At 41.9% G+C, this 25,061-nt stretch overlaps 1 protein-coding gene and 1 long non-coding RNA gene across 2 annotated transcripts in view; one reads left to right on the top strand and one right to left on the bottom strand.

Annotated features, from left to right (window-relative positions):
• Positions 1-2,886: 2,886 nt before the first annotated feature.
• On the bottom strand, positions 2,887-16,694 carry LOC135312690 (uncharacterized). The gene is made up of 3 exons (XR_010372381.1): positions 16,605-16,694; positions 9,606-9,681; positions 2,887-3,688 (listed from the first exon to the last, which is right to left on the bottom strand). It is a non-coding gene; the product is annotated as an uncharacterized LOC135312690 (long non-coding RNA).
• Positions 15,925-25,061, top strand: part of DBX2 (developing brain homeobox 2) — a 21,870-nt gene continuing 12,733 nt past the window's right edge. The window contains exon 1 of the mRNA XM_064448228.1: positions 15,925-16,716. Coding sequence (XP_064304298.1) covers positions 16,380-16,716 — 337 coding nt within the window. The 5' untranslated portion in view covers positions 15,925-16,379. The remainder of the gene's footprint in view (positions 16,717-25,061) is intronic.

Raw genomic sequence — 25,061 nt, 5'->3', positions numbered from 1 at the left:
AATTAAAAGAGTGAAGGGAGATGCTGAGAAGGTTGCAGTTAGGTGAGGTGGTAGAAAAGGGAAGGAACCACAGGTTGTCTGGGTCACACACAGCATGAGTGGGGAGTTTTTGAAGATAGCAGCCACCTACAACTTCGCAGTACCTTTGACAAGTGGGAGGGCCAACGGACAAAGCGTGAAACCAGTTAAAAGCAATTTCAACATAGGCAGAGTGTCCAAAGTGGCTAATATGAGGACTCATACTGTCTTCATTGCAAAGTCACAGAGTTTATCCTAAACAGCTTTTCACAGATGACTAAATTTACATGATATTGCTGATATTTAGATTCAGGAAGATGCAGCGCCACTTACTCAATCTATTTTGGTATCTCTGCTTTGGGGACACAGAGAAAGGGGCATGGGGGGGCAGTGGCATTTAAACAAGCACTGTCATTTCTGCAGTGAATGTCTGATTGTGGCCTAGGATTTTGGCCTTTGGCCTCCAAATATATTTAATCTGAGACATGGTCAAGACACTGTAAACAGGAAGACTCCTGAAGCTATCACATCAATAATCTGGGATTTTCACTTTGTTCTCTCAGAAGCAGTGCAAACAAATGCAGAAACTGTTCTTCCAGCTGCTGTTGTTTTTAATTACAACACAGAGGAAAACTTAAGTCAGCAGTTAATTGAACTGAGTCCACTAAAAGTCATTGCTCTTTAACAGCAAAATTATATGGCTTGAAGGCTTGTTAGATAAATTGTAGCATAAAAATCACCAGTAGGTCATTGACGATTTTAATGTTTCCTGTATGGATTTATTGGCATTCTTAAACAGGCAGAGACTGCCTGTAACATCATTCCTTCAACATTTTTCAGGATAATATTTTTATATTAGATGAAATTGTTACTTGGAATAAGCTGCATCTTTACTCTGGGTTCTGTGGTGTTCACCAGAATTTCACTCCCAGGTGCCTAGGGACAAGTCCTTGGTGAGAGGGGAGAAGCTAAAAATGAGTGTCTGCTGCACACCACCACAGGTGCAAGAAATAAAGTAATAATGTATGAAAATCTTACAAATAGGATGGTACCCTCACTGCTGTGTTTCAAGGGTCCATGCTCTATCTGATAATACTGGTCAACTTCAAAGTTTTCTTCAGACTTACCTGAAATAGAAATCGAAGTTTCTAAGTGGTATCAGTGACTAGTCATGTCCTATGTGCTAGATGTACCTAAGTCTAAAGGCACAGAAACGTGTCTTTATCACAGAAACATAGCTTTATCAAAGCTACCATGTACCTATGGCTAAATAAAACTCATACTGATTTTTATGGACCATGAATAGCTGATCTCTTGACTTTCCATTTATATTACCGCTAATAACGTAAAAGTCATACAATACAGTAAGTGTAATATGATAACAGTAATTAGGATAAATATTAGGACAACCAGAATAGGTGTAAAATAAATTTATGCTTTCCAGTGTTACCTTTATAAAAAATAAACCAGATGTACAGAACCTATAAAGGACAGTACATGAAATTCAACAGAATCCCCTACAACAGTATGATCCAGTACAAAGTCGTAAGAGTAGTAGGCCTTCTAAAGTGGTATCAAATGGCAAAAAAAAAAATCATAAAGGCAGGTTTAAATAAGGCCAAAGAAAAGGGTGATTGCGTAAGATCTGAAAAGAAGGAGAGATTTATTGTATGAGGTACAAAGGTTGGGCAGGGTTCTAATAAGGGCAGATGATGCTAGGATATTACAAACGCATCTTCAAGCAGAGTTATGAAAGCAAACTAAAGTACGGCTATGGGTTTGATATCTAGGAAAAAACCAAAGAGGTAACTGGACTTTGAATCAAAACACAGTAACATTTCTGTAAGTTAGACAAAACGGTAAGAAAAAACCCACATTGTCAGCAGCTGATGAGGTATTGCCTGTAAGTGTCGAAGAGAAGATCCTGTGGTTGTGACTGGCAATATTATATTTCAAGCAGCTTGAGAATAAAAAATGGCCCTCCCGTTGAGGCTGGCATGAGGGCAGTCAGAAAACCACATAGCCATAAACCCTGCAAGTAATCTATTTCATGATCACTTCTAACCTTTTGAAATTGAATTCCCAACTGGAATAACAATGTGGGACATTACTGTTTCCTACAAAGGGAAATTTCAGGTAAGTGTTGCCCCTGAAACATGCAGATGACTTTACTGTTTCATTTGGTCAGAGTGATTACTTGGTATTTTAGCACCAAAACCACGTGCCGGTAGTAACAAAATATAAGTTTTCAGTTTTGTTAACGATCTTCTAGACAAAAATGATCACGGTATTTTCAAATGAGTGTTTTCCAGCCAAAAACATTTTGTCAGCAAGTCTTTGAATAGCTGTAATGACTTTAATAATGAAAAGCGAATGATTCTTACATGGTACCATTGAGATGTTATTCATTCTCCTGCAGAGTGAAAAAATAAGACATTTAATTACATGAGTGTGTGGGGAAGAAAGAAAAAGTAATTGTATACAAGGGAGTAGGTGCTATGCAAATACCTGGCTAGATTACAATCTGCCTTAATTGAGTAATTGATCACATCCTTTTGACTTCTCTTTCAACGACCTGAGAAGTGGGGTTAAACAGGGGTTACTGGGTGCAGTAATGTGCTTATAGATGGTTAATGCAGAATCAAAGTTTATGTACATAGGACAGACAGACTGACAAACAGTCATAGGTTAAATAACACATGGTAAACATGTCAGAGGGCAATTACATCTCTTTGTAACCTTAGGGTATCCCCTAAACAAGTTCTCCCTGTTGGCCCAGTGTCTCAGTTAACTGATCTCCTCCCAAATACATGCCACCTAGGTATGATTTATTATATTAAAAAAACACAAAACACAAAAATTGTTTCAGTAATTATTTGGAAAGATAACTGGGAAACATAAACAGATACGCACTAGTCAGCATGGATGTATAAAGGGAAAACTGTTTAACAAACATGATTAACTTCTTCATGGGAAAGACAATAAAAACTGACAGGTGTGAAGTAGGAGACATCCGAAGCTGACTACATAGAGGCCTTTTGATTTAGAATCACATAGAAGATTGATATGTAACATCATCAAATGCAGTATTGATGGTGACATTTTACACTGGGGAAAAATGGTTCCTTAAATGAAATAAGAGAGCTGTATTAAACAGATATAAATTGAGGAACGTCATAAGAATTGTAATTAGGTACAGCATTTTTTCCAGTAATATACAAACACTCTGTAACAGATGAGCCTTTGTGCAAAGCAGAAGAAAATTTGTAAGGCTGAATTTTAGTAAAGAGAAAGAAAATGAATGGTTGAAAGTATTGGAAAAGATAGATACTTTAAGGTAATGAATCTGAGATCATATTTATTTTCAAAATTTATTCTTGCATTTCTGTGAAAATAATCAGAAAAAGGTTTTAGGAGTAATAACAGAAATTCAAATACATCGCTTGATACTTGTAAAAATCTGGGAAAGGAAATAACTTCTTTTCTATTTGTTTGCTTGGAGAGCAAAATGTAAATGAACATCTACAGCTTGGTATGCTAATTTGGCGGCACATTAAAAGCAGACAAGTGAAGAATGTAAAAGACACTGAGTGCAGGTAATAACAGAGCGTATCTCACATCTGAGGAACTTCTATTCTTTTCATAGAACAACAATTCTTTTCATGCCGACCTGTAAGGTATGAAAGGAAGAAAAAGAGGATTTCTTATATGCAATCCTGTATTTTCACCACAGCACAGTTTTATGCATACAGCCTCGCACACCATGATACTCTGACTCCCATCACTCTTAAAATATTTAAGGTATAACCTTAATCTTAAGTGAAAGCTTAACAGTATTAACACATGCTTGAAATAGCATTCTGTGTCAGGAAAAAGCCATCAGTAAACCAAGACAATGAACACTGTTCTAATGTGAGAAGAAGTATTCCTAAAATAGATAATGATCTTTTCACTAATTTTGACTTAGGAATTTTCTAAGTCAAATGCCCAAATTAGGTAAGACCCAAAGCAAAGGTGAGACAGAACTTTCATTTTTATATTTGACTTCATAAACTTTGAGTAAGTCTGTGGTTTGGATGAAAAATACTATTGCTGGTTCATACTGCTTATAAAATAGTTAATTTCCAAAGACATAAGTACCCTTCTACCAACTATCATCATCCTAGCTACAATTAGCTCCAACAGAAACCCTTGGAAATTTTAATTATATGCTTTCAATCAGACCTTTATCAGATATAACCTTTGAAGTATGATTACAGGCCGCTGTGTCTATGGCATTGGCCCAATCGGACTTCTTGCCAGCTTTCGGGCAACCACAAAACTTGTATTTTCAACGGTTAAATCCCCCATGGGCTCCAACTACTCCCACAGCCCAAGGGAATCAGTCACCCTCCAAGGCAGAGGTCAGCACCCCAGTGCCTATCCCATGCCTAAGCCTTCACGGGAACCCACACCTAGGTTTGGTTTTACTGACATCCCTGGAAGGGCCTGCTTTGTTCAGCAGAATCTGGGTGTGCATAATGGATGGAAAACCTTAAGACTAAATACAGTAATTAGGGCCTCTTTTTAGCCAAAATACTTTCAGTGACAAAGATGATACCCATTTTTTATGCTTTAGCCAGGTGTACAGCTAGGGAGCCTTGGGCCAGCCGATGCAAAACCTAGAAGCAATCCTGCAGCAGAACACAAGGACTTATGCCCAGGTTGCAGAGTGGGTCTTTTCTTAATGCCTTCTCTCCTGCCCCACAGACCTCCTAGTCCTTGCTGTGCTCAGCTTAAGTGCCATGGCCTGTGATATACGAAATAAAAATCGCAGTATTTTGGTCTAAAAAGGGTATCTGCAAAAATAGAAGCTTACAATTTTTACCCAGAAGATGCCTAAATACAGAAGGACTTGAGGTTTTGTGGATCCTAGTCTTATCCCAGTATAAGGAACCATAAGTAAGGGCCATAGAGGTTCTCCAGAAAGATCTAGGAATATTCTTTCTTCACCACCTTCTCTCAGCACAGGCAGCTCTCTCTTGAGGTCCAATATACACTGTAAAAGCCTATTACATGAACAATTCCCAATCACAACATTATTAAAAATTGGTTTGATGTTGCAGCTTAGTTTACACAGACCTCCACCAGGAACTTTGCTCCTGAAAACTAGAATTGGCTCATAGGGTAATTCAGGCTGGAAAGACCTCAGGAGGTCACTAGTCCAGCGCCCTGCTCAAAGTAGGGTCACTTCTGAGCTCAGACCAGGTTGCTCAGGGCTTTATCCAGCTGGGTCTTGAAAACATCCAGGGATGAAGACTGCACAGCCTCTCTGGGCAGCCTCTTCCACTGCCCAGTCCTCATGGGAAAAAAGTTTTTCCTTTTATTCAGTCTGAATCCCTCTTGTTTCCATTTATGCCTGTTGCCTCTTGTTCTCTCTCCATGCTCTGCTGTGAAGAGCCTGAATCTATCTCCTTGCTAACCTCCCCACAGGTACTGGGGGGCTGTTTGTTGCCCCCTGAAGCTGTGTCTGTTTCAGGCTGAACAAGCCCAGCTCCTTCAGTTTCTCCTCACTGGGCAAGTGCTCCAGCCCCCAATCAGCTTGAGGGCCTCTGCCGAACTCCAGTTTGTCAATCTCTTTCTTGCATCAGTGGGCTCAAAATTGGATGCAGTATCTAGATGTGGTTGAACAAGTGCTGAGAAATGGGGAATGATCGCTTCCCCCAGTCCAGAGGCTGCATCCCTGCTCACACCTGAGGCAGCTGGCTGCCGGCACTGCCAGGGCACACAGCTGCCTGCCAGGCCCCCAGAGCCTGCCCCTCTCCAGCCTGGGCTGCTGCAGGGGTGCTGCCTTCCTGGGGACAGCACTTTGCCTTTGTCTGTGCTGAATCCCAAAAGATCCCCTTAGTTCTTGTGGTTCCCCTGCGTGTCCTTTTTGGGGATGGGTGCAACATTTGCCTTTCTCCAGTTGTTAGGGACCTCTAAGTCTCTAGGACCTTCCAAAGATCACAGACAATAGAGAATCATGTTTTATACATGAGGACACAGTTAAATATTTTTTTCTCCTATTTGTTACATAAAAAAAAATATTTAACAATGTTAGGGAGACATCAATTCGCTCAAAGACCTCAAACGCAGTGGGTGAAATCTTGGCTCCCTGGAAGCCTCTGGCAAAGCTCCCGTTGCATCCAGAGGGAAATGTAACGGCATTCATAGTTCAGCTAGGACTCGGGTTTCCTTGCTTTGAAGCTGCATTTGTCAAAGTAATCAAAAGCAACTTTTAATTTTTGAAATGTACCTGTGTTTGCTCTAAGCATGACTCAATGTCCCAGACAATGAAAGACTAACTTTTTAGTGTACATTAGATCAGATATTGAATATGAAAATTTCTGTAATTAATCTTGTTACAGGAAAAACAAAATATCTGCAAGGAGCTTCTAGCTGCTGTACAAAGCTAGGAGGGCTAGTACTGCTGTACTATAAATGAGTATCTGTGCTTTATATATCTCTGCTATTTTGCGTTATTTTAATTGCAAGAACTGAGGAAATTTTTGGAAGAGGTTAAATTGATGCAACGGGTCATTTTTACTAGTTAATCTAGTAACTATGCAGGTTTTATTGCTGCAGGAATGCTTGGCCTAAGCTTATTTATTTTACTTCGTCTAAATCTAAAAGTTACTTTATCTGAAATTGTCTTTCTACCTGACAATCAAAGAAATTGTGGGTTCCTGTAGGGATTAAGTCAGGAAGCAGTTTTTAACAGCAACAAATTGAAACGTTTGCACAAGGAAGTGTTGCTTTTATAAGTGATGGGAAACTTCAAATTTGATTACAAGCAACCTTTGGCTTCCTATCTGTTCAACAATAGGCCATGTTGTTAAGGGCAATTTCCATGCACAGCATGTGGGTCCCATTTTTTCATCCTTAGACATGGTTGTTTACTGTTCAGAACTGTTTATGCATTTTAATCAGGCTTATTCAGCAGTCCTTAATAAATCACCACTAAGTGAATGTACCAAAACAAGAACTATTATGCAGGATTTGTTCCCCTTATGCAGTATTTGCTGCCCTCAGGTTCCACTGGATATAAAAATAAAGAGTAAATGGGTAATTGAGTCAAAAGAATAATTATGAGACATATGATTTTAATGCCTTTTGCTGAGCCGTTGCCTTCAGCAACTTCCGCTAGCTACAGGAGCCTGCCTTTAAATTCAGCCCGGGCCAGAATGACTTAACAATTGGAACCTGCCTTCAGCTCATGGCACTGGAAGGCTTTTTGATGGGATGAAGCTGACAGCCGAGTTCCTGCCTGGCAGACGTTCACATGAGACAAGGCTGAAGTCATATAGATAAGCGCTTAAACATTCAGGTACCTTGGGCTTTGGAAACAACAGTGGAGAGCACTGTTGGTAAGAAGTTGGTACACAGAAGTAAATGCATCTTTTCTGTTATTCATATGAGGAACCAGCTGAAAATTTTTTTTTCCATAGTCTGGTAAACAAAAAATTTCCAGAGGAATTTTAATAAATGCTAATGGTTTTCTGTGATAGCTCTAGTTTATTAAAATAAAGAATTTCCAGAAATGAAGTTATTTAATTTTAAATAAACTATGAAATTGATTTAAACTCTAAAGTGTATTTAGTCTTAAAAGGTTTTTCCAATCCTGCTTTTACTGGATTTTACTGGATTACTATCTCTTCCTGTGATAAACAGGGGAATTTGACAGACCTATAGATCATGTGCAGGAAAGATGTGACACACATGGCATAGTGCCCTATACATCTCAAAGAGGACATGTCATGTGTCTGGGAAAAACAAAAAGTAAAACGCAACACCAAAAAGGCATGTACCACACAGGGCAGATTTTCCCAGAAACTACTACTGGGAAAACTACACAAAATATAATATTGGAGATTATTTAGCAGGATCCTTGCCTCAGTCTCACAGTTTGCCCCACTGAAGCCACTAGGAGAAATTAGGGTGGGTAGGTTTGAGCTCTATTCTCTTTGCTTGCAGAAATCCTGCTTTCCTTTGGGTCAGGGTGCTCGGTCAGGCTGCCTGGTCCCTATGCTGCTTGTTGCAATAAAAGCTTTGTCCGGTAGCCAGCAGCACGCAAGATTCCCCACCTACTCTCCTGCTGGACCATAACCCCTACTGCAGTTTTGCAGACCTTCTCTTCTCTCCTCCCGCCTCCCAAATTGTGAAGCATTCACGCTTGTTTCCTAAGAAGCAGGATATTTGGGGGTTTTGCTTCGATCTGTTATTGTTTACCATGATAATGAAAGGTTCCTTTGTGAGCAGAAAAATTGCCACAACACAACAAAGCTCTGATAGCTAAACAGTGAGATTTCCTTGGGAAATTATAAGGCCCAGTTCTCCAAAAGCCTAACTAATATGAATGGCCATCTTGACTTTAGTGGTGCTCAGCTACCATGATCAGCATGCATGTAACCTTTCAGCTCGTTGGATCAGGTAGGCTCAAACCTTTCAAGAATACTACACTGAAATACTACTATTTTCTTCAGTAACACCTTGGCTAGACCTACACAAAAGATGGTCCCTGAATTGCGCAGGCAAAGTGCTCAATTACTAATATCAAACTGGCAGTTGCACCATTCTTCCTGTGAAAAGAGATTACAGTCATTCCTCCTGCAGAAAGAGAAAAGATGGTGTCCTTGGATAAAAGAATGGCTATGTTCAACAACAATGCTGGTTTATGTAATTATTTGTTATTCAGCAAAACGTAGCCAAACCTCTATTTCTTGTGCACTATTTGCAAATATGTTGTAAGAAGCATGTCCAGCTCAGTCCACATTGTTCTATTTGCTCTGAATTTAGATTTCTTTTTTGTTATTCCAGTAACAGCCTTGCTTCTCTTGGTGAAAAAGAAAGAAAATCTCCACGATGTTATGATTGTGCGCAGTGAAAGGAACTGCCACAGGAAACCAGTCCAGTACTTTCTATGCCATGTTACCTGAGAAGGACTCTTGCTTGACTAATGGACCACGCAATTGTATTGTAAATGCTGGGTTGAGACCTAGCTGTCAAGATTTTACTTCTTTCACAACTGCAGAAGCTATTTGTGTTTTTCTTTGCCTTGAAATTTCATTATACTACCTAACACTCCAGTTAGTAAGTGCCAGAATCATCCAAGTCAGCCATTTGGGACCTAAACAAATTCTGAACCTTCACCTCTGAGGGTAAAATGCTTCTGAATGCAGTAACCCACCTCGCATGCTCCTCTGCATTATGTTACAAAGTTTAAAAGAAATTAGTTAGGTTGATAACAGGGGAAATATTCTCTTTTTCATACCGCCCCCCCCACTTCCTCAATTCTCTGCTATTATTTTGGAAACAATTATTTCTCATGTCTAAGAAAAAAGGTTTTAAAAAATTACTGGATTTGTTCTTTTCAAAGTAAGCATGAGGAGGGTATGCATCCTCTGATAATATGCTGGTGACTAATTTGTCTTTTAATAGCATTATCTGCATGTGAGGTATTGTAGGGCCCTCCTAGGTACAGTAAAGAAACTAGTACATTAATTGAAACATATGACGGAATACAAGAAGACTGTCCGTCTGCCCCAGTTATTTTGAGACAGACTCACCCATGCTGGAGCAGTGCAGCAGCGTGCTGTAGCCTCTCACCTGAAGATGTTAAAGCTTTGGAAACTGTGGCAGCAGCTGTAAAATAGGAAATAGGGGGAAGATGGACCATGGGCAAGAACAGGCAGAGGAAGCCTCCTGCAAAGGGAGGGGAAATAAAGAAAATTGTGACCCTTTCATCTTCCTTAAACTACTTAAATCTATAAATTGTTACAAGGACATTTAATAATTTAGTCTTTTCCTAAAAATACAGCCTGAAACTATGATCTGAGAGGATCACAATGCTCCGACCGCAGAAATAGCTGGTACTTTTCGGCACTACATGGATTTCAGTTGGTCAATCCAATATTGAGAAACATTCCTTAAAACAATTACACAAGTCTAACACCATCACTTCCCCAAGAGGACAAAGGTACACAATAGAAGTTGTGTGAAGTATCCAAGACATCCAGAACACCTTGCTCTGTTTTTTATATCACCAGATGCCTGAAGTTATCAACACTACCGTAAACCATACCAAGGTATAGAAGGTGATGCTGGACAGACTATTGGACAAGCTCTGTATTTCACATCAGCGGAGTTGTAAATATGATTTATTCTTAGGGATATAAGTCATCTTCTAAGAAATCACTGTATGCTTTATATACTGCCTTCTGATTCCTTTGTATCAGAGCAGGAGCAGTAGATCCTGCTACTGTGTAATTAAATGTGAATTACAAGTTCCATTATGTAAGCTCTCTTTCACACACTCCACTTTATTCCCGGTATGTCACAGAGGTGAAAAAAACCCCTCCACACTATGAAAATGAAATTTCCAAGTAAAATCCTGTAGCACTGAAGTTTCCTGTGTTGTGGTTTCTGCAGGAAGAAGCCTAGTTTTAAAAGCTTGAGTCACACCCACAAAGCTAGCTTTCAACATGTGTTGAAATCATGCACGAAAGTCATGCTGCAGTAAGAATTTGTGCACATCTGCAACATAACTTGACAGGGAATCAACTTCTTTCACACGTCAACATTTCACTTCTGTGTATTTTTTTGCAACTTGCTGAGATCTAATGCCAAGCCAGATTTGGCGGAAATGACTTCAGTCATTTGAAACTGAGCTCTTGAAGCTTTTTATGGAACTGGATTGAAAGAATGCTAATTCCATCTGTGTTTGTTCAGAATGATGGTGATTCCTAAGCACAGCAGAGTTTCCTGGTGAATGGTTAAGTTCAGCCGGGAGCGCTGTGAAATGCTTTAGCTAAATCTAGACTTCTGAAAAGCCCGACTAACCTGGCAAAGTTTATATTGCTTTCAGGATGTCAAGACTGAAAAAAAAAAACAAACCACAAACCAGCAGGAGGTAGGAAGAGAAGTGTCAAAGCAAACTGCTTTCTCAGAAATCAAAATGGCAACAACAGGGTGCCCCCAGTCTTCTAATGTTGTGGGTTGGATGCCAGTTTTGCTCCTCCCTCATAAGGCAGCTGGCAAGGTTTGGGAGGTTTGCTAGTGGCTTGTGTGGGCAGCTACAGCCCACCCAGGCTCTCCTTGAGGCTGCCCCGTGCTGCTGCATGCAACTTCTGGCCAAATCTAATTTTCCTCTCCTTCCACACCTTGCCCTTTCCTGGAAAGAGATACCAAAGGCTTCCCCAGGCTGCCTGCAGGAGACCCAATCACAAAGTGGTGTAGGCTAACACCTGTCCAGCAAGTCTGCACAGTGCAAGTCACCACATTTTTTTTTGGTGCAGGCTACACTTAAGAAGTTAGCTTACAACAGGTTCTTGCCTCACGTCATGCAGGTGCCATACTTTTTATTTGAACTGTGCCCTAAGCTTCACGGTATGCAAAGCAGCAGGTGTGAGTCAGAATAGTTTGGGATGCTACAAGAACATAGAAATAAACTTAAGGTCAAAACTTAAATCCTTCCTGCAGAGCAGAAGATTTGTTCCTGGTTTGCTGAGTACCTGTGCTACTTGTATCACTGCTGTTCTGTGGTGTCTCTGGGTCAGAGCTCACCAGAGTGGTTTGTACCCAGGTTAGCATAACCTCACAGTGAGTTGTTTTCTCAGGCCAGGACACTCAGCCCCCACATATATGATTATCCCCAAAATATCAAGGGAGTGATTTTTGAGCAGGGAGGGGAAATTTAGAGTAAAATCTGCCTAAAACTCTACAGCAGCTCTGCACTGATGACATCACCCAGCCTGAGCTTGCCAAGCTTGGTATTATTTTGAAGAACGTACTTTTGCAGACTGGTGTCTACCATGCTCAGGTTAGATGAAACAGTGTGGGACATCCACCTCCAGGACTGTGGAAAATACATTTAACTTAGAAAATGGCAGATAATTATGTTATCAGAAGTGCATTTTGATGACTAAGTCCAGGGCATTTTTTGCCAGAGGACTTCAGGATCAATCTCAAGAAGTGCATGTACACTCTGGTAGGATTTGTGTATTATTCTTTTGGCTAGAATATGTCATACCAAAGCTTACAAGCAGAAAAGTATGGAGAGTATGGCATTATTTTTGCTGGAAAAGCAAGTTGGAAATAATAAGTGAGGTCAAATAGATGTCTCTAAAGTGTCAAACACAGAATCCAATAAAATTACAACTGGGTAGAGCTGCCTTTAGCACACCTAAGCAAAGAGAGCATTAGGAAGGACCTGTATTCAATTACCTCATCTCTGTCTCCTGCAAGCGCGCATCTGTTTCTATATCAAGACTCCAGTTCTTGGCTCTATGGAATAAAATGTCAGTAATACAGTTTGAGCATCTCAGGCTGCCAAAGAAGGTTGTTTGGAAGTATGGAGGCAGACAGCTCGAACCACTTGACGTCTTCACGCCCAGAAATGGCAGGTATGCTGAAGTTTTTGAGTGTCTGATTTTAACAGAATGTAAAAAGCATTTAAATGACTAATTTATCTTCTTAAATCAATTTTAGGCATCTTATCCATGTTGACTGGAGATGCCTTTGGGAAAACTTTAGTCAGGAACAACGTAGTGTGAATTTGCCCTGGGCTAGGTAGGACTTTTCTTCTGTTTACATGCTTCTTTAGAATTACAAGGCTTTTCAGCTGCTGTTATCACAAGGTCCTCGAAAATACATCTTCTCCTGAGATACCTACTGGTTTCCAACATAGCCTATGCAGTAAAATAAAGGAGTCTCCCCATTATCCTTTTAATATCTTGGAGTAATTTACTGGAGTGCAGACCTAAACCTTAGCTCCTTAATCCTTAAGCAGCTGTCTTAGCCAGGGAGGTTCTCCTTGTCAAAAAGGGCTTGCAAGAAAATTAAATGTATATACATCTGGTTAATAATGTAGATGCTGATTTAATCTGTTAGAGTGTAAAATAAAGAAATTAATAAAGAATTGTTTCTGTTATTTGGATTTTTGGATTTTGTGGCTGACTGCTGCAACTTATAACTAGCCATTATTTGGCAGCTTTAGAAGAAGTAAGTAAAATGTCAACAAGTTAGTGAGAAATTACTGAAAAGTAAGTTAGGAGGAACATCTGACAGCTAATATGCATGCTTCCTGTTAAGCAATGGGAAGGCCTGTAAGAAAAGTTTGAACTAAAGGCAGGATTCGGCTTAACGTCAATTGCTACAGGGAAGAAGCTGCAAGGGAGAGACACCCCAGCTCAAGGAGATAAATGCCATCTGAGAAAGGGCAGAGCTGATGCAGAAGAGCCATCATTAGGGAGACTTTGATTTAGTTGACCAGATCTTGTGCTTGGCATATTAAATAAATTGTCTGCTTTGGCAGCAAGACTGTACGCATGAGCCTCAGTGGGGAAGGCATAACAGAGTGCTGAGCATTTCACATATGTTCCATGTACCACATTTTTTAAGCTCTGCAACCCGAGAAGTGAATCTTCATGTTTTCCAATCACCTGATGCAAGCCAAGATAGCCAGTTAAGGCAAACTTTCTTCTCTAGTCTGGTTAAGGTAAATTAAATAATTAGCAAAATCTAAATACAAGGTAAGTACCTTCCAAGTTTGCAGAAACAAAGAAATGAGAATTCACCATGTGAATACCATCTCTGCTTACTGTACGTATCCAGGTAATACACACGCAATGTCTTTCCAGGTCCTTGGCTAAGGATCTGTTTGTCACATATTTCCAGACTGCATTCACTGGAAAGGATCTGGGTTTAGGAATGCCACTTATTTTTACACTCAAATCAGTTCATACTCCAGATCTGACCAAGGAACCTATGCTTTCTTGTACTGTGCTCTCCAGCTTTTGACAGGTAACATCTTTTGGGCCTGACTGTACCTGATTATCAGATGCCCAGAGGATAACAGAATTTGCTAGCTACAGCCATGTGTCCCAGAGACAAAGCATTCAGAGGCTGCCCTGGTTTAATGAGTTCATTCAGCTGTTCTACTCTACCACTCTTAAGCTCGCACAACTGGCTATAAGTCTGCACTGGGAATCTCCTGAAAAATAGTATTTTCTTACTGTTTTATTTAAAACCTGGATGAGTTCTCCAATCTGGTTCACGGTGCTTTGTTGATACAGCTATGACAGCAGATCCAGAATATGAGTGAGAGGCCACTAATAGATAAAAACAGGAGTGGGGAAGAGAACTGCTTAAAAACACATTGCAATGAACGGGTTGAACCCTGGAAATACAGATGAAACCTGACATTAATTGTTAGCCCATCATGTGGCAACCAATCACTCTCTTCCATGCAGCAAACTGTCAGATGCTACATGTGCTGGGCTTACATTTCACAGAAATGTGTAATTTGTTTATGAAACTTTATTGAACTACACAGCTGAGATTTACACAATAATAGCCACTTTGGCATGAGAAACGGCTTGGAGGAAACCAAACCCCAAGCCTGCCTTTGAAGGTTACTGTCTTTGACAACCATCTTTTCCTTGGTGAATACCTTTTATTCATGCAGCACAGCTGGATGGACTAACTGCACTATCCCAAGTGTTGAATTATGGTTTTCAGTGTCTCAGGCCCTTGGGAACTCTCTGAGAACTTGGTCAGTGAAAGAAAAGACAGAATAAATCCTTAAGAATGAATAAATTTACGAGGGGTAACTGGAAAGGCAGCTACTTGCAATGCTCAAAAGCAGGTGCCCTCCTGGGAATACTCGCTTCTTTTTGTTAGAAACATGATAAATATAGATTTCTGCATCTTAATATTACAATGATTACCTTCAGATGTACTCTGGGATCCACCAGGCTAGATTCTGTCCTTTTCTATGGCAAGAGGCAACTCCAGTCTCAAAATGCTCACAGGTAAAAAATACTTGCATTAATATCTTGAGTTTACAAAAATTAAGGCCTTCAGATCTGTAAATTTAAGTGCTTAAGCTGTGAAAATCCTTTAAGCTGTGAACAGTTAGAGAATGGGAGCGTATCAGGGTGAAACAACCAGATACACTTGTCTTGGTCTTATTCTTCCTCTGCTGAAGACAGAAGGGTCAGACTACAGGGGCCCCTGGTGTGAAGTATCCTTATCAACTCTTTGGTTCCTGTTCACCACGGGTAACAACATCTTGGTGCCAACAGAGTAAGTGCCCAAACTCCGGCAGGACCAATCTGCCCGAGGATGTGAAGGAAAGCTTGGGATGTCCGAGTGCTTGATTCACACCTCCCAAGGTATTCCTTAGTACCATAGCACTTAAATCATCCCTCCCATCTGCTGTCTGAGGACACAGATGATTCTACTTCTCCAACTGGTTTTAGCTATGAACTACCCTGATGTCCAAGGGGTTATGCCCCTACTGCTATAGAGAAATAAGGGACATATCTGCTCCAAACAATTTTGCAGGGAATATCCCCAAGATGAGACTGGTGAACAGCTGCTTTGAAATAAGAGGATTTATCTGCAAAACAGGAAAATGCTTTCAGGTCTTTGGGAACAGCATCCAATTTTAACTTTCGGCATGTTTGAACTGGAAAATGAGACGTCTTTGCCATATTACATGGTTTGCAAGAAAATAAATAAGAATACATGCAAGGAAGTACGACAGACCCATCCCTCCCAAAGGATGTTTATGCCAACAGAAAGAATCATCCCACACCTCGAGGAAAACATGATTAACAGCACTGTGCTGATCTTAATCAGATTTATTGAGACAAATGTTGAAAATCCAGCGTGTGTGTGTATTGGGGGGTAACAAAAGAAGGAAGAAAAAAAAAAGGCCAGATAAAAATGCCCAGAGGGAGTGAGCTAATGACTATCTTCCCATTACCTCATGGGATCATTAGGTCGACATGATCTCGCCGCGGCCAGCGCCGAAGCCACCTCCCCGCCGGGACGGAGGCCGGAGGCCTTTCCCTTCCCCTCCACACAGGTGCAGCCCCGCAGCGGGAGGCGCGGGCCCGCGGCCATGTCGGGAGGCGCCCTGAGGGGGCGCCCCCGGCCTCCCGACATGGCGGCGGGCCCGGGCGGGGGGGGCGGGTAGCGCGGGGCAGGCGCCCCAGCGCCAGGAGTGCTCAGGTCTCCGCCCTACCCCCCTTCCCCCGGGGGGCTAGCCGGGCAAGGCGGCATTGTTGGCCGCGTCCATCACTCCCCGTCCCCGGCTGACATAATGAATGCGTTTGGACACACCTTCCAGCCCGGCGAAGAGGCGCGCCGCGTCTCCGCGGAGAGCCCCGCCGAGCTCTGCGCTCTGTTCCTCTCAGCCCTCGGGGAGGCGCCCCGCAAACCCGCCCGGCCCCATAGCCCGGCGCCCCGTCCCAGCCCAGTGAGGGGCCGCGGCGGCCGGGCTGGGCTGGGCCGGGCAGGGCAGGGCAGAGCGAGGCGGGGTAAGAGCCCTCGCTATGCTGCCCAGCGCCCTGTACTGGGACCTGGTGGGCTCCTCCGCCCTCCTCAACCTGCCGGCGGCGCCGGGCTTCGGCAACCTGGGCAAAAGTTTCCTCATCGAGAACTTGCTGCGGGCCGGGGCGCCGCCGAGCCCTGCCCAGCTCCGTCCCCTCCCCGCCAGCCCCGTTCCTCTCAAGCTGTGCCCCTCGGCGGAACAAATCAGCCCCTCAGGGGGTCCCTACCCGACAAGATGGGCTTTTCAAGTGCTTAACCCCTCCGCGGCGGACGGCGGCCGCCTGCCAGCGAGGGCTCCGGCGGCGGAGAGAGGCGGCGTCTTCCCGCCGGCAGCCACAGGTGAGCGCCGTGCCCTTCCCTCGTCCCGCCGCCGGGGAGACGGGACAGCAGGGGCTCCACACGGCGGGGAGAGGGGCGGCCGCTCCCCTCAGGAGCCCGGCCGCGGGGGGACGCCGTACCCCGCTGGGTGCCGTGCTGCTGGCGGGGCTCCGGTGGAGGGTAGTGAGGGCAGCGGCTTTAAACTGCGCGGGCCGGCGCACCTGTGGGTGTGGGGAGCGCGGCAAAGCCTTGCCCTGGTAGCGACGAGTGCTTTTCACTGCCCTTCATCGCGGTTCTTTCGTGTCTCCTAGTTCTTCGCAGCCCGAGGGGATGGTAAAAGAGAGTTATCATGAACAGGTGCTCGGGGAAGGTCTGAAATTCCTAGTTTTGGGAGAAAGACGAGCGGTCCCGACCCCCTCGGTAGCGATAGCTCGGGAGGCAGCAGCCCCCGCCGCGGGGGGCAGAAGGGCGTGAGGGACCGGGCTCTTTCTACCGAAAGGAAAATTAATTCAAGCAAAGCAGGCAATTTTCTGGAAGCTTTGACAAAACCAGGGGCGCAAAAAAAGAAAAAATCTTTAAAGCTGTGTAGAAGGTGTTCGGTCGCGTGTCGAAGTCGAAGCCGTGGCTTTGCTGGGCGGCTGCCGCGGGGGGTGGCTGCGGTGCTCTGTCCGGCAGGCCCGCGGTAAGCTCTATCACTGAACTGGAGACGAATAGTTCTAGAAAAAAAGGTTTTGTTTCTTGGATGTGCCGATTTTCCTTGAAATATATTTTTGCCTCGACATGAACAGCATTTTAAAGCAATTTTAGGAACGCGTGCTTTGTCAGTCGTGGAGTGGTTTGAAGTTGGATTCAAAGTTACTTAATAAAATTCTTTATTAGACTCACCATGTATATTGTATTTTGCCTTTCCGTTATAATATATCAATTTATTTCAGCCTTGTGTGTCGTCTTCAGAATTTTTGTACAGGACTGTGCAGTTTTAAATATACTTAAAAATAAGACAGAGAATCATATTTATTGAAGTAAGGCTTTAAAGTATGAAGCCAAAAGGCTTGTCTTAGAGCCAGAATTAATAACAGTTGTTTTCTTTTCAAGCACAATTTTATTTTAGTTAAATCTTACAAACTGTTCTGCAAAATGCAAAACAGTTTCTGATCCTTTAGCATGATGTACTTTAAAGGTAGGCAGGAGAGAGTCGAAGAAGCATATGCTAACATTTCTGAGTATTCCAGACCTCAGCTGCTTAAGTGTTATCTTAAGCATATCACTTATTTAAACATATTTATTTTAACTATAGGCCAGGCCAGGAAACAGGATAAGTATCATCTTTTTGGAATTAGGTACATATTCTTCCACTCCTCCCAAAAAAAGCTATGGAGAAAATGCTACATTTGTCTGTACAGAGCACACGTAAAAGGGGAGATAGCAGATCGCCCAGCACTCATTGCTATAGGTAAACTTTTTCTAAGTATTACAGAAGTTCCTGAATGTTGAGTTTTTCAAATGCTTGCTTCTAGGGTTAGTTCTTTGATTGGGCTGCAGTGGTACTCGTGAACCTGGCAAAGTTCTGTGTGGTGATTTGGAGTCCAGTCCTACATTTCTTGTGATCCCACAGCTCCCAGGGATTTCAGAGGGAGCTTTGGGCAAAAGCACCTGGCACTTATATTTGAGCAGTGAGAAATAGTAGGTTTCCTCATGCATTATGCACTCAGAAAAAGTGTCTCCTGCGGATGTAGATGATGTATATATATTAACAGGGATCTGTTGATTCTGATGTGACTTAGATGTCTTAAAGTGATGAGAGCTCATAGGTGCCTGAACTTTCATAAATGTAAATTAGATTGGAACTGTCCTGCTGAGCCAGATTTTGTGGTTTCTAAGGAGCCTCTTTGCTCTAGTGCAGGGAAACGCTGGGGGAACTGTTCAGACTGGACACTTGCATTTGTGACTAAGGCTTGGGTGGTCAGGCAGCGTGTTATGTTTCTTGTTTATGCAGTGATGGGGCAAAAGAGTGTTTTGTTAGCATAAGAATTTTAGCCTTCAGGGACTAATGAAGGTAGTTGAACTAGAGAATTTGTACTAGGTAGGGTTTTAAAATTTACTTATTTTTGTGAGTATTTGCTGATTTTTGTGAGTTTTTTGTGGAATAAACTCTCTTCCTATTTGGATCCCTCAAATCACATGGCATTTTGGAAAATCTTGGCCTAAGTCTTTAATAAGCCTATTGAACATGTTAAAGGAAAGGGTTTTTTTTTTTTAATCTTTCTGAACTAGCAAGTGCTTTATAGATCGTGCAGGGACTAGAAGTTCTCTGACAAACTAGCTTGGCATAATCCAGGATCTTTAAAATAATAATTCAAAAAGCTATAGAAAAGATGCTATTGAAATGCTGTTGAAAATACCAGATTTTTTTGAATCAGTAATTTGTATTGCTCATGTAGTCCCAAATTCTGGTGAAGTCACCAAATGTTCTCAAAAAGGAAGGAATATAAAAACACACCAGGGACTGAACTGAACAAGCCGAACCTTTTTACAGTTCCAAAACCAACAAGTATCCGCAGCACCTATCAAGGAAAGACATGAAGAAAGCACTCGATTTTAGGGTACCTTTTAACACGCCATGAAAGTGCTGAAGAATGACAATCCTGTGTTTGTTCTGTAAATTGGAAAACTCTTATCCATGGCTGCAAAGGAGACTGAGTGAGACGGCATTCTTGGTCTGTGACATCTGCTCATGGTAGTTTTTTCCCTTTGTAACTCCTCAGCAGCAGAGTTTTATGAGCAAGTTTCCATTTCCATGATTTACAGGCTTCAAAGGGTTTAGTTTGACCATTTAAAGTGCTTATCTGCATGCGTATTTTGAGTTCTCCTCCAGAATCATCCTAAATGAAAAACTGAAAAAGTACTCTCAAAGTATCATACCATAAGATACATAATCTAGTGAGCGGGATTGAAAGAAGTATATTTATGTTGTCTGTAAAATATTAAAATCATCACTTTCCATCACTGCACTGACTTAAAAAAATTAAATGTAATCAAATCATAGGTTTTTAAAATTAATTTAGTTTATTTTGACTTAAGAGTACCACCGCATGAAAAGCAGCATATTATATAAAACTTAAGAAGGAAAAGCAGAAGGAGCATTATTGCTAGATGATGGCAATAGATAGCTAGATGACTTGCCTTCTGCAACCATATGCCGATTTATACCAGCTTGGGATTCCTGCAGGGTTTCTGGCATCTTGCTCTGAAGCCCCAGTGCTGGTGATGACACACTGAACTGGGCTCACCAGCTCCAGCGGGTACGGTGAGCGCTGTGTTTCTGTCTAGCTGAACTGAATTTCTCCTAATCTGCATGCTACGGGCCTGATTTCTCTCTTTTAAGATGTTTTGCCTTCATAATATAAATGCATGATGCTGTCTTCTGCTTTGTGAGGACTTTGCATACAGGGTGTGTTCGTAGCCCTGACAAAGTAAAGCAGTGCAAAATCTGATTCTGCTTTTTAAACACTGGGTGCCCAGACTGTGTTCTTCCTGGCTAATAACTTTTAAAATGCACTGTTGTAAAGCAGCGTTTTCCAGTGAAACATATTACAGCTATGCAGTTTATACTTGCACTGTCTCTTAAAGGATGAGGGAAACTCCAGATAAAAGTTCTGAGCAAACTAATAGACTCTTAAGTGTGGAGGAAGTCCTCAATTTCTGCTTGCTGATCTGGGATTTGGTCACTCTCCTTGTGTACCAGTCCTGTCATTATCTTCTGGATAAATTAGAAGACTTGACAGTTTTCCTCAGTGTTTTCTGACATAGGAAAATTGTCTGGAGGATGCTGAGGTGCAGTCTGTTGTAGCATAGGTGCTTTAAAGAGGTCCACTCCACGTCTTTCCTCATGATTTGGTTTCCAGAAGTATTGGCTGACACCAGGTCACAGTGACCTCCTTGAGAAATGCAAAGTTACTCTGCTATCTGAAATTATTTTCTGAAAATCTCTGCTCTCCTCAAGTAATTTGCCCTGGAGGAGGATGACAGTACGTGCTTTACAACCTGAATATGGTCATTAGTGGTATAATCATGAATATGGTCGTATGTGGCAAGATTCTGGCTTTCTGCTTTAATCTTGGCATTTTGATAGATTAACAGAGAAAGGAAGATGAGAAGTGCAATGAAACAAACAAATATAACGGTGAGATACTTCCATTGCAAAACTTGCTGAAATATTGAGCTTATGGGATTTTTGCCTAAAGCATCAGAATACAATAGAGCAGAATAAAGTACAGTACATATAACACAAAAGAAAGCAATTAGAACAGTGTATCATAAACATAAATTGAACTTAGAATAATTAACATCCATTCTGTGATATAGATGTTGCTTTTCTTTCTGTAACATTTGAGTGCTTTACATTTTAATGGATTTATCATCACACTGTGCCAGTGAGAGAGATTTCTACTGCATAGAGGAAGAGCTGGAGCAAAAGGAAATGAGGTGACTTGCCTAAGGCAATACAGGAAACCGGTAGCATTGCAGGGAAATAAAACCAAGCCTTCTTCTGCAGTCTAACTCTTTGGACCAGTGTCAGTATTTTCCCACTCAAGTGATGACAGCAATTCTGTCCTGCAACACTCTTACTTTAATCAATATGCCTTATTGCCCATTTTTAGTAAAATCTCTAGTGTTTCCTTATGACAACCAGGAGATATTTCAATTACTGAAATTAAGTGGGTTTTTTTCCTTCATTTTGGAGTCCCTCTTAGTGAATAAACGCTTATTAATTATTGATTTCAAACTAACTGGCAGCCAGAGTGTGTCCTTAAGTGACATGTAACACTAACTTTCAGTAAAATAAAAGGCAGGAAAGAGTCGAATGCTTTATCTCAGCTCCCTCTAGCCTTGTACTAGCCTCTGGAAAGTGCTACCCTTACTCAGGCAACCAGTTGACTAACAAATCTCAGGATTTTCCTGTTCTGTTGGTATTTTCTGGGGATAGAAAATTTCTTTAGGGTGGGGAGATGTATTTGGCCTCTTTTTTTTTTTTTTATGCCCTAATTGCCGGGAGCACTGAGACACCTTCATTTTTTCAAAAGTTTGTCTTTGGAGACAGAGAAGTTTCTGTAAGTATCAGAAATCGCAGACTGTGCAGCATCTTTTTCTGCTTCCAGTTAACTTTGTGAGCCGTTTCATAGAATCATGTTGGGATGCCCAGCATACCTTAAAAGAGTGGCTGCAGAAATGGCTTTTAAAGGACAAATCTTTGTTCTCATTGTAAGGTTGCCAGAGCCAGACTAGCGCCAGCTACACTCCAACCCTGCCACCAGTCTGGCAGTCTGGGCTCAGCAGGGCATATGAGCATTGCTTGGGCAGTGCTCTTGCCTCTGGCAACTCTTGCTGTGCCGTCTCTGAGAAAGGAACAGGATCCTGAATTTGGTCCTGCCAGAAGATCTCAAAGCTGCACTAAGAGGACCAGTGGTGGGGGTTTGTAGAAAAGCAGTTCACCGAGGGGAGACTGTGGAGTCAGTCATGCCTTCAGTTAGCAAATTAATTTAGGTAAAATGTATTGCAGAATAAGCCAGTCTTCAAAAATCTTGTAGTATATTTTAATGTTTTTAGAAGACACATGAATGTGATAAGGATTAATCTCATCAGGCAAGTTCTCTACTTGAGTGCAGATTTCAGGTTTCACTGTACTGTGATTTCCTCCCCCCCCCCACCTTAACAAAGTGCCCTGAATTTTGGAAGGCAAGTTCTCTGCCTGCATTGCATTGCCCAGTGACACTGTTATGCATTCTTGTATAATGCAGCTCTGCAAAACAAATCTTACTCTAATTTTTCTAAATGGTCAGTCATGACCCACAGCAGAACTGGGTAGGTCATTTTTTCAAAATGAAGGCAAGTGCAGGTGTATAAAGCAGTAGGAGGCTGTTTCAAATGTCAGATATGTAGACCCTGATCCTTATAAAGTTAGACACCTAAATATTTTCACTAACGGGCTTTGTTTCTTTAAGGTGAGTCATCATGTTGGAGAATAAGTGGCCTTTGCTTTGTGCTGAAAAACTTATGAAAGTTTCTCTTGAGAGACTGCCTTTTTCTGAAGTTATACCACATAATTCTGTTGAAGTGTTTTGTAGGTGTATTGAGGATTTTACCTCTTCTGCATGAATCTTGGACAATTTGGTGTTGTTGAAGTCCCCACCCCTGGAATATTGTGACTATGTTATTATCTTAGATTTCAACTTGAAAAAGTATTTCCCTGTTGAAATGTAAAAAGACTAAAAACTTCATTTGTTTTAAAAAAAAGAATTCACTGTTTTTTATTTTTTCATTCTAACAATGTTTAGCTGATCCTGAGATTTTTGTCTGGTTGGAGCTGGCAATACTGCAACAAGTAAAGATTGGTCCAGGCAGGAAATTTTAGCTAATCAGTGCATACCACTGCAATAAATGGTGCATTTTGGCCTATGGTAAGATTTCTAATTAGGGCTGCAACAATGAAAAAACAGTGAATTGTCCTCTTGCAGCATATGACCCTAAATTTTGCCTTGCTTGAGGAAATTTTCTACACAAATTGTAATATGTTTAAAATCAAAGAAAACAACTTTAGTGCCTTTGTGGCTGAATTTTATAATTTTTTTACAGAGTCTTTATGGCTGTACAGAGGATTGCATTCTTTTGATGTTACCTATGAAGGATAGGAATGACATAGTAATTCAGCTGTTTAATAAAAAAATATATTTCTTGTCTAATCTAGTTGTCTAAATACCTTGTCTAATCCATAGTCAATACAGAGACACGCCTCCAGAAGATGACACACTATATCTTCTTAGACGTCTGTTTTAAGGTGATGAATCATTATATAGAGCTACTTATCTTTTCTCATTAACTGCAAGGAGGCCCAGAGAAGGAGCTTAGGCAGCACACTGAACTTTTAGATGGAGAAGTGACAGTAATACCCCTTTTGACAAGAACTGGTAAACAGAAAGTGCCAGGGCACCCTAGCGCATGGGCATCTCCTTCAGGAGAAGGACAAAGCCAGAGGCAAGGCTGGTAAATCCACAGCTTTCCAGATCCTCATTTTTCTTCTCAATAGCAAGTCTGTGTACAAGCTGTGGAGAGGGTGGAAGCCACCTTTACTGACACCAGGAGACCCATGGAGTCTTTGGCAAATGGTGTGGGGTTTAGGGCTGTCATGAAGGTGAAATCTGAGTGTGAATTGTCACCAGCCTGAGGTGCTCATGTTTCCTCAGATGGAGAAAAACCAATCATACATGTACAGCAAATCATGCCCTAATAATAAGGCATGTGAGTGATGTCTCTGAAAATTGACAGTGATTCACGTGATCTCAGCTAATCCACAGTGTGACTCTGTCAGCCACTACATTGCTATAGAGGTAAGGAAACAATGGTCATGCTGTTAGCACATTTCAGGTCCTTTTTGGTGTGACTATTCTGCTAATTGTTGAAAGCGCCTCCGAGACCCAACATAAAAATGCAAGCCCACCTCTCACATACGCCTTTTGTATAGGATTTAAAAATATATCTATTTAGAACTTCAAAACACTTTCTAATGAACATTTGCCAATATTTTAAAACTGATCTGCGTATGCTGCTCTGGTCTGCCCTTTTGGCTTGACTTCCTTTGAGCATTCATGCAGTTGTCTTTTACAGGAATGAATGGGAAGAGAATAGACAGTCACTTTGGGAGTGCAGGAAAGCCAGCTCTGAGGGATGTTGTACTGTAGGCTCTTACAGTAAGTTTTGCCAGGTCTGCATGTTGGTGGCTGCCTTTGGTGGCTTATGGCAGTGGCTGTTGCTTCCTTCTCATGGCCAGGGTCTCCCCTTCAGCTGGCTGAAATGCTGTGGGGGTGCATAACTGCTGCTGGAATGTTGCACTCTAAACACAGTGACTGCTGGGGACAAAGCCATGGTTCATTGTGAGGCCCGGGGCTTGTGGTTCGGGAGCAGAAACGGTGCCATATGCCTCAGCCGGACCACTAACCTGGCAGAGCAGCTGCAGGGAGCTCTTCATGACATGAAACTTTCCTGCAGCTTTGCAAAAACCTACTTTAATCATTGCCAAGAATGGATGTAGGTAAGAAATTGCAGTTTACTTGTGCCCATTTCACGGGCACAAACCATCCAAGGTTCTCAGATGAAATGGGATCATTTAACTAATATTATTTTTCATTTGCCTGCCAGGGCTGGAGTCTGGGCATCACTGTGGAAAGCAGTTCATGTGGACTTAGCAGTACTTGGAGAATTAAAGTGTTCGTGCAGCTTGAGGTCTGTCTGTTCCCATGCATACAGTTTCTTGTTAGCTGGCTCTAGGCAGCTTTCTGAATCGTTCTCTGGAGGTGTTTCAGTTCTCTTCA

The sequence above is a fragment of the Phalacrocorax carbo genome, chromosome 1 (assembly GCF_963921805.1).
Source record: "Phalacrocorax carbo chromosome 1, bPhaCar2.1, whole genome shotgun sequence".
Lineage (NCBI taxonomy): Eukaryota > Metazoa > Chordata > Aves > Suliformes > Phalacrocoracidae > Phalacrocorax > Phalacrocorax carbo.
Note: the sequence above shows the minus strand (reverse complement) of the source record. Positions and strands in the feature narration are given on the sequence as shown.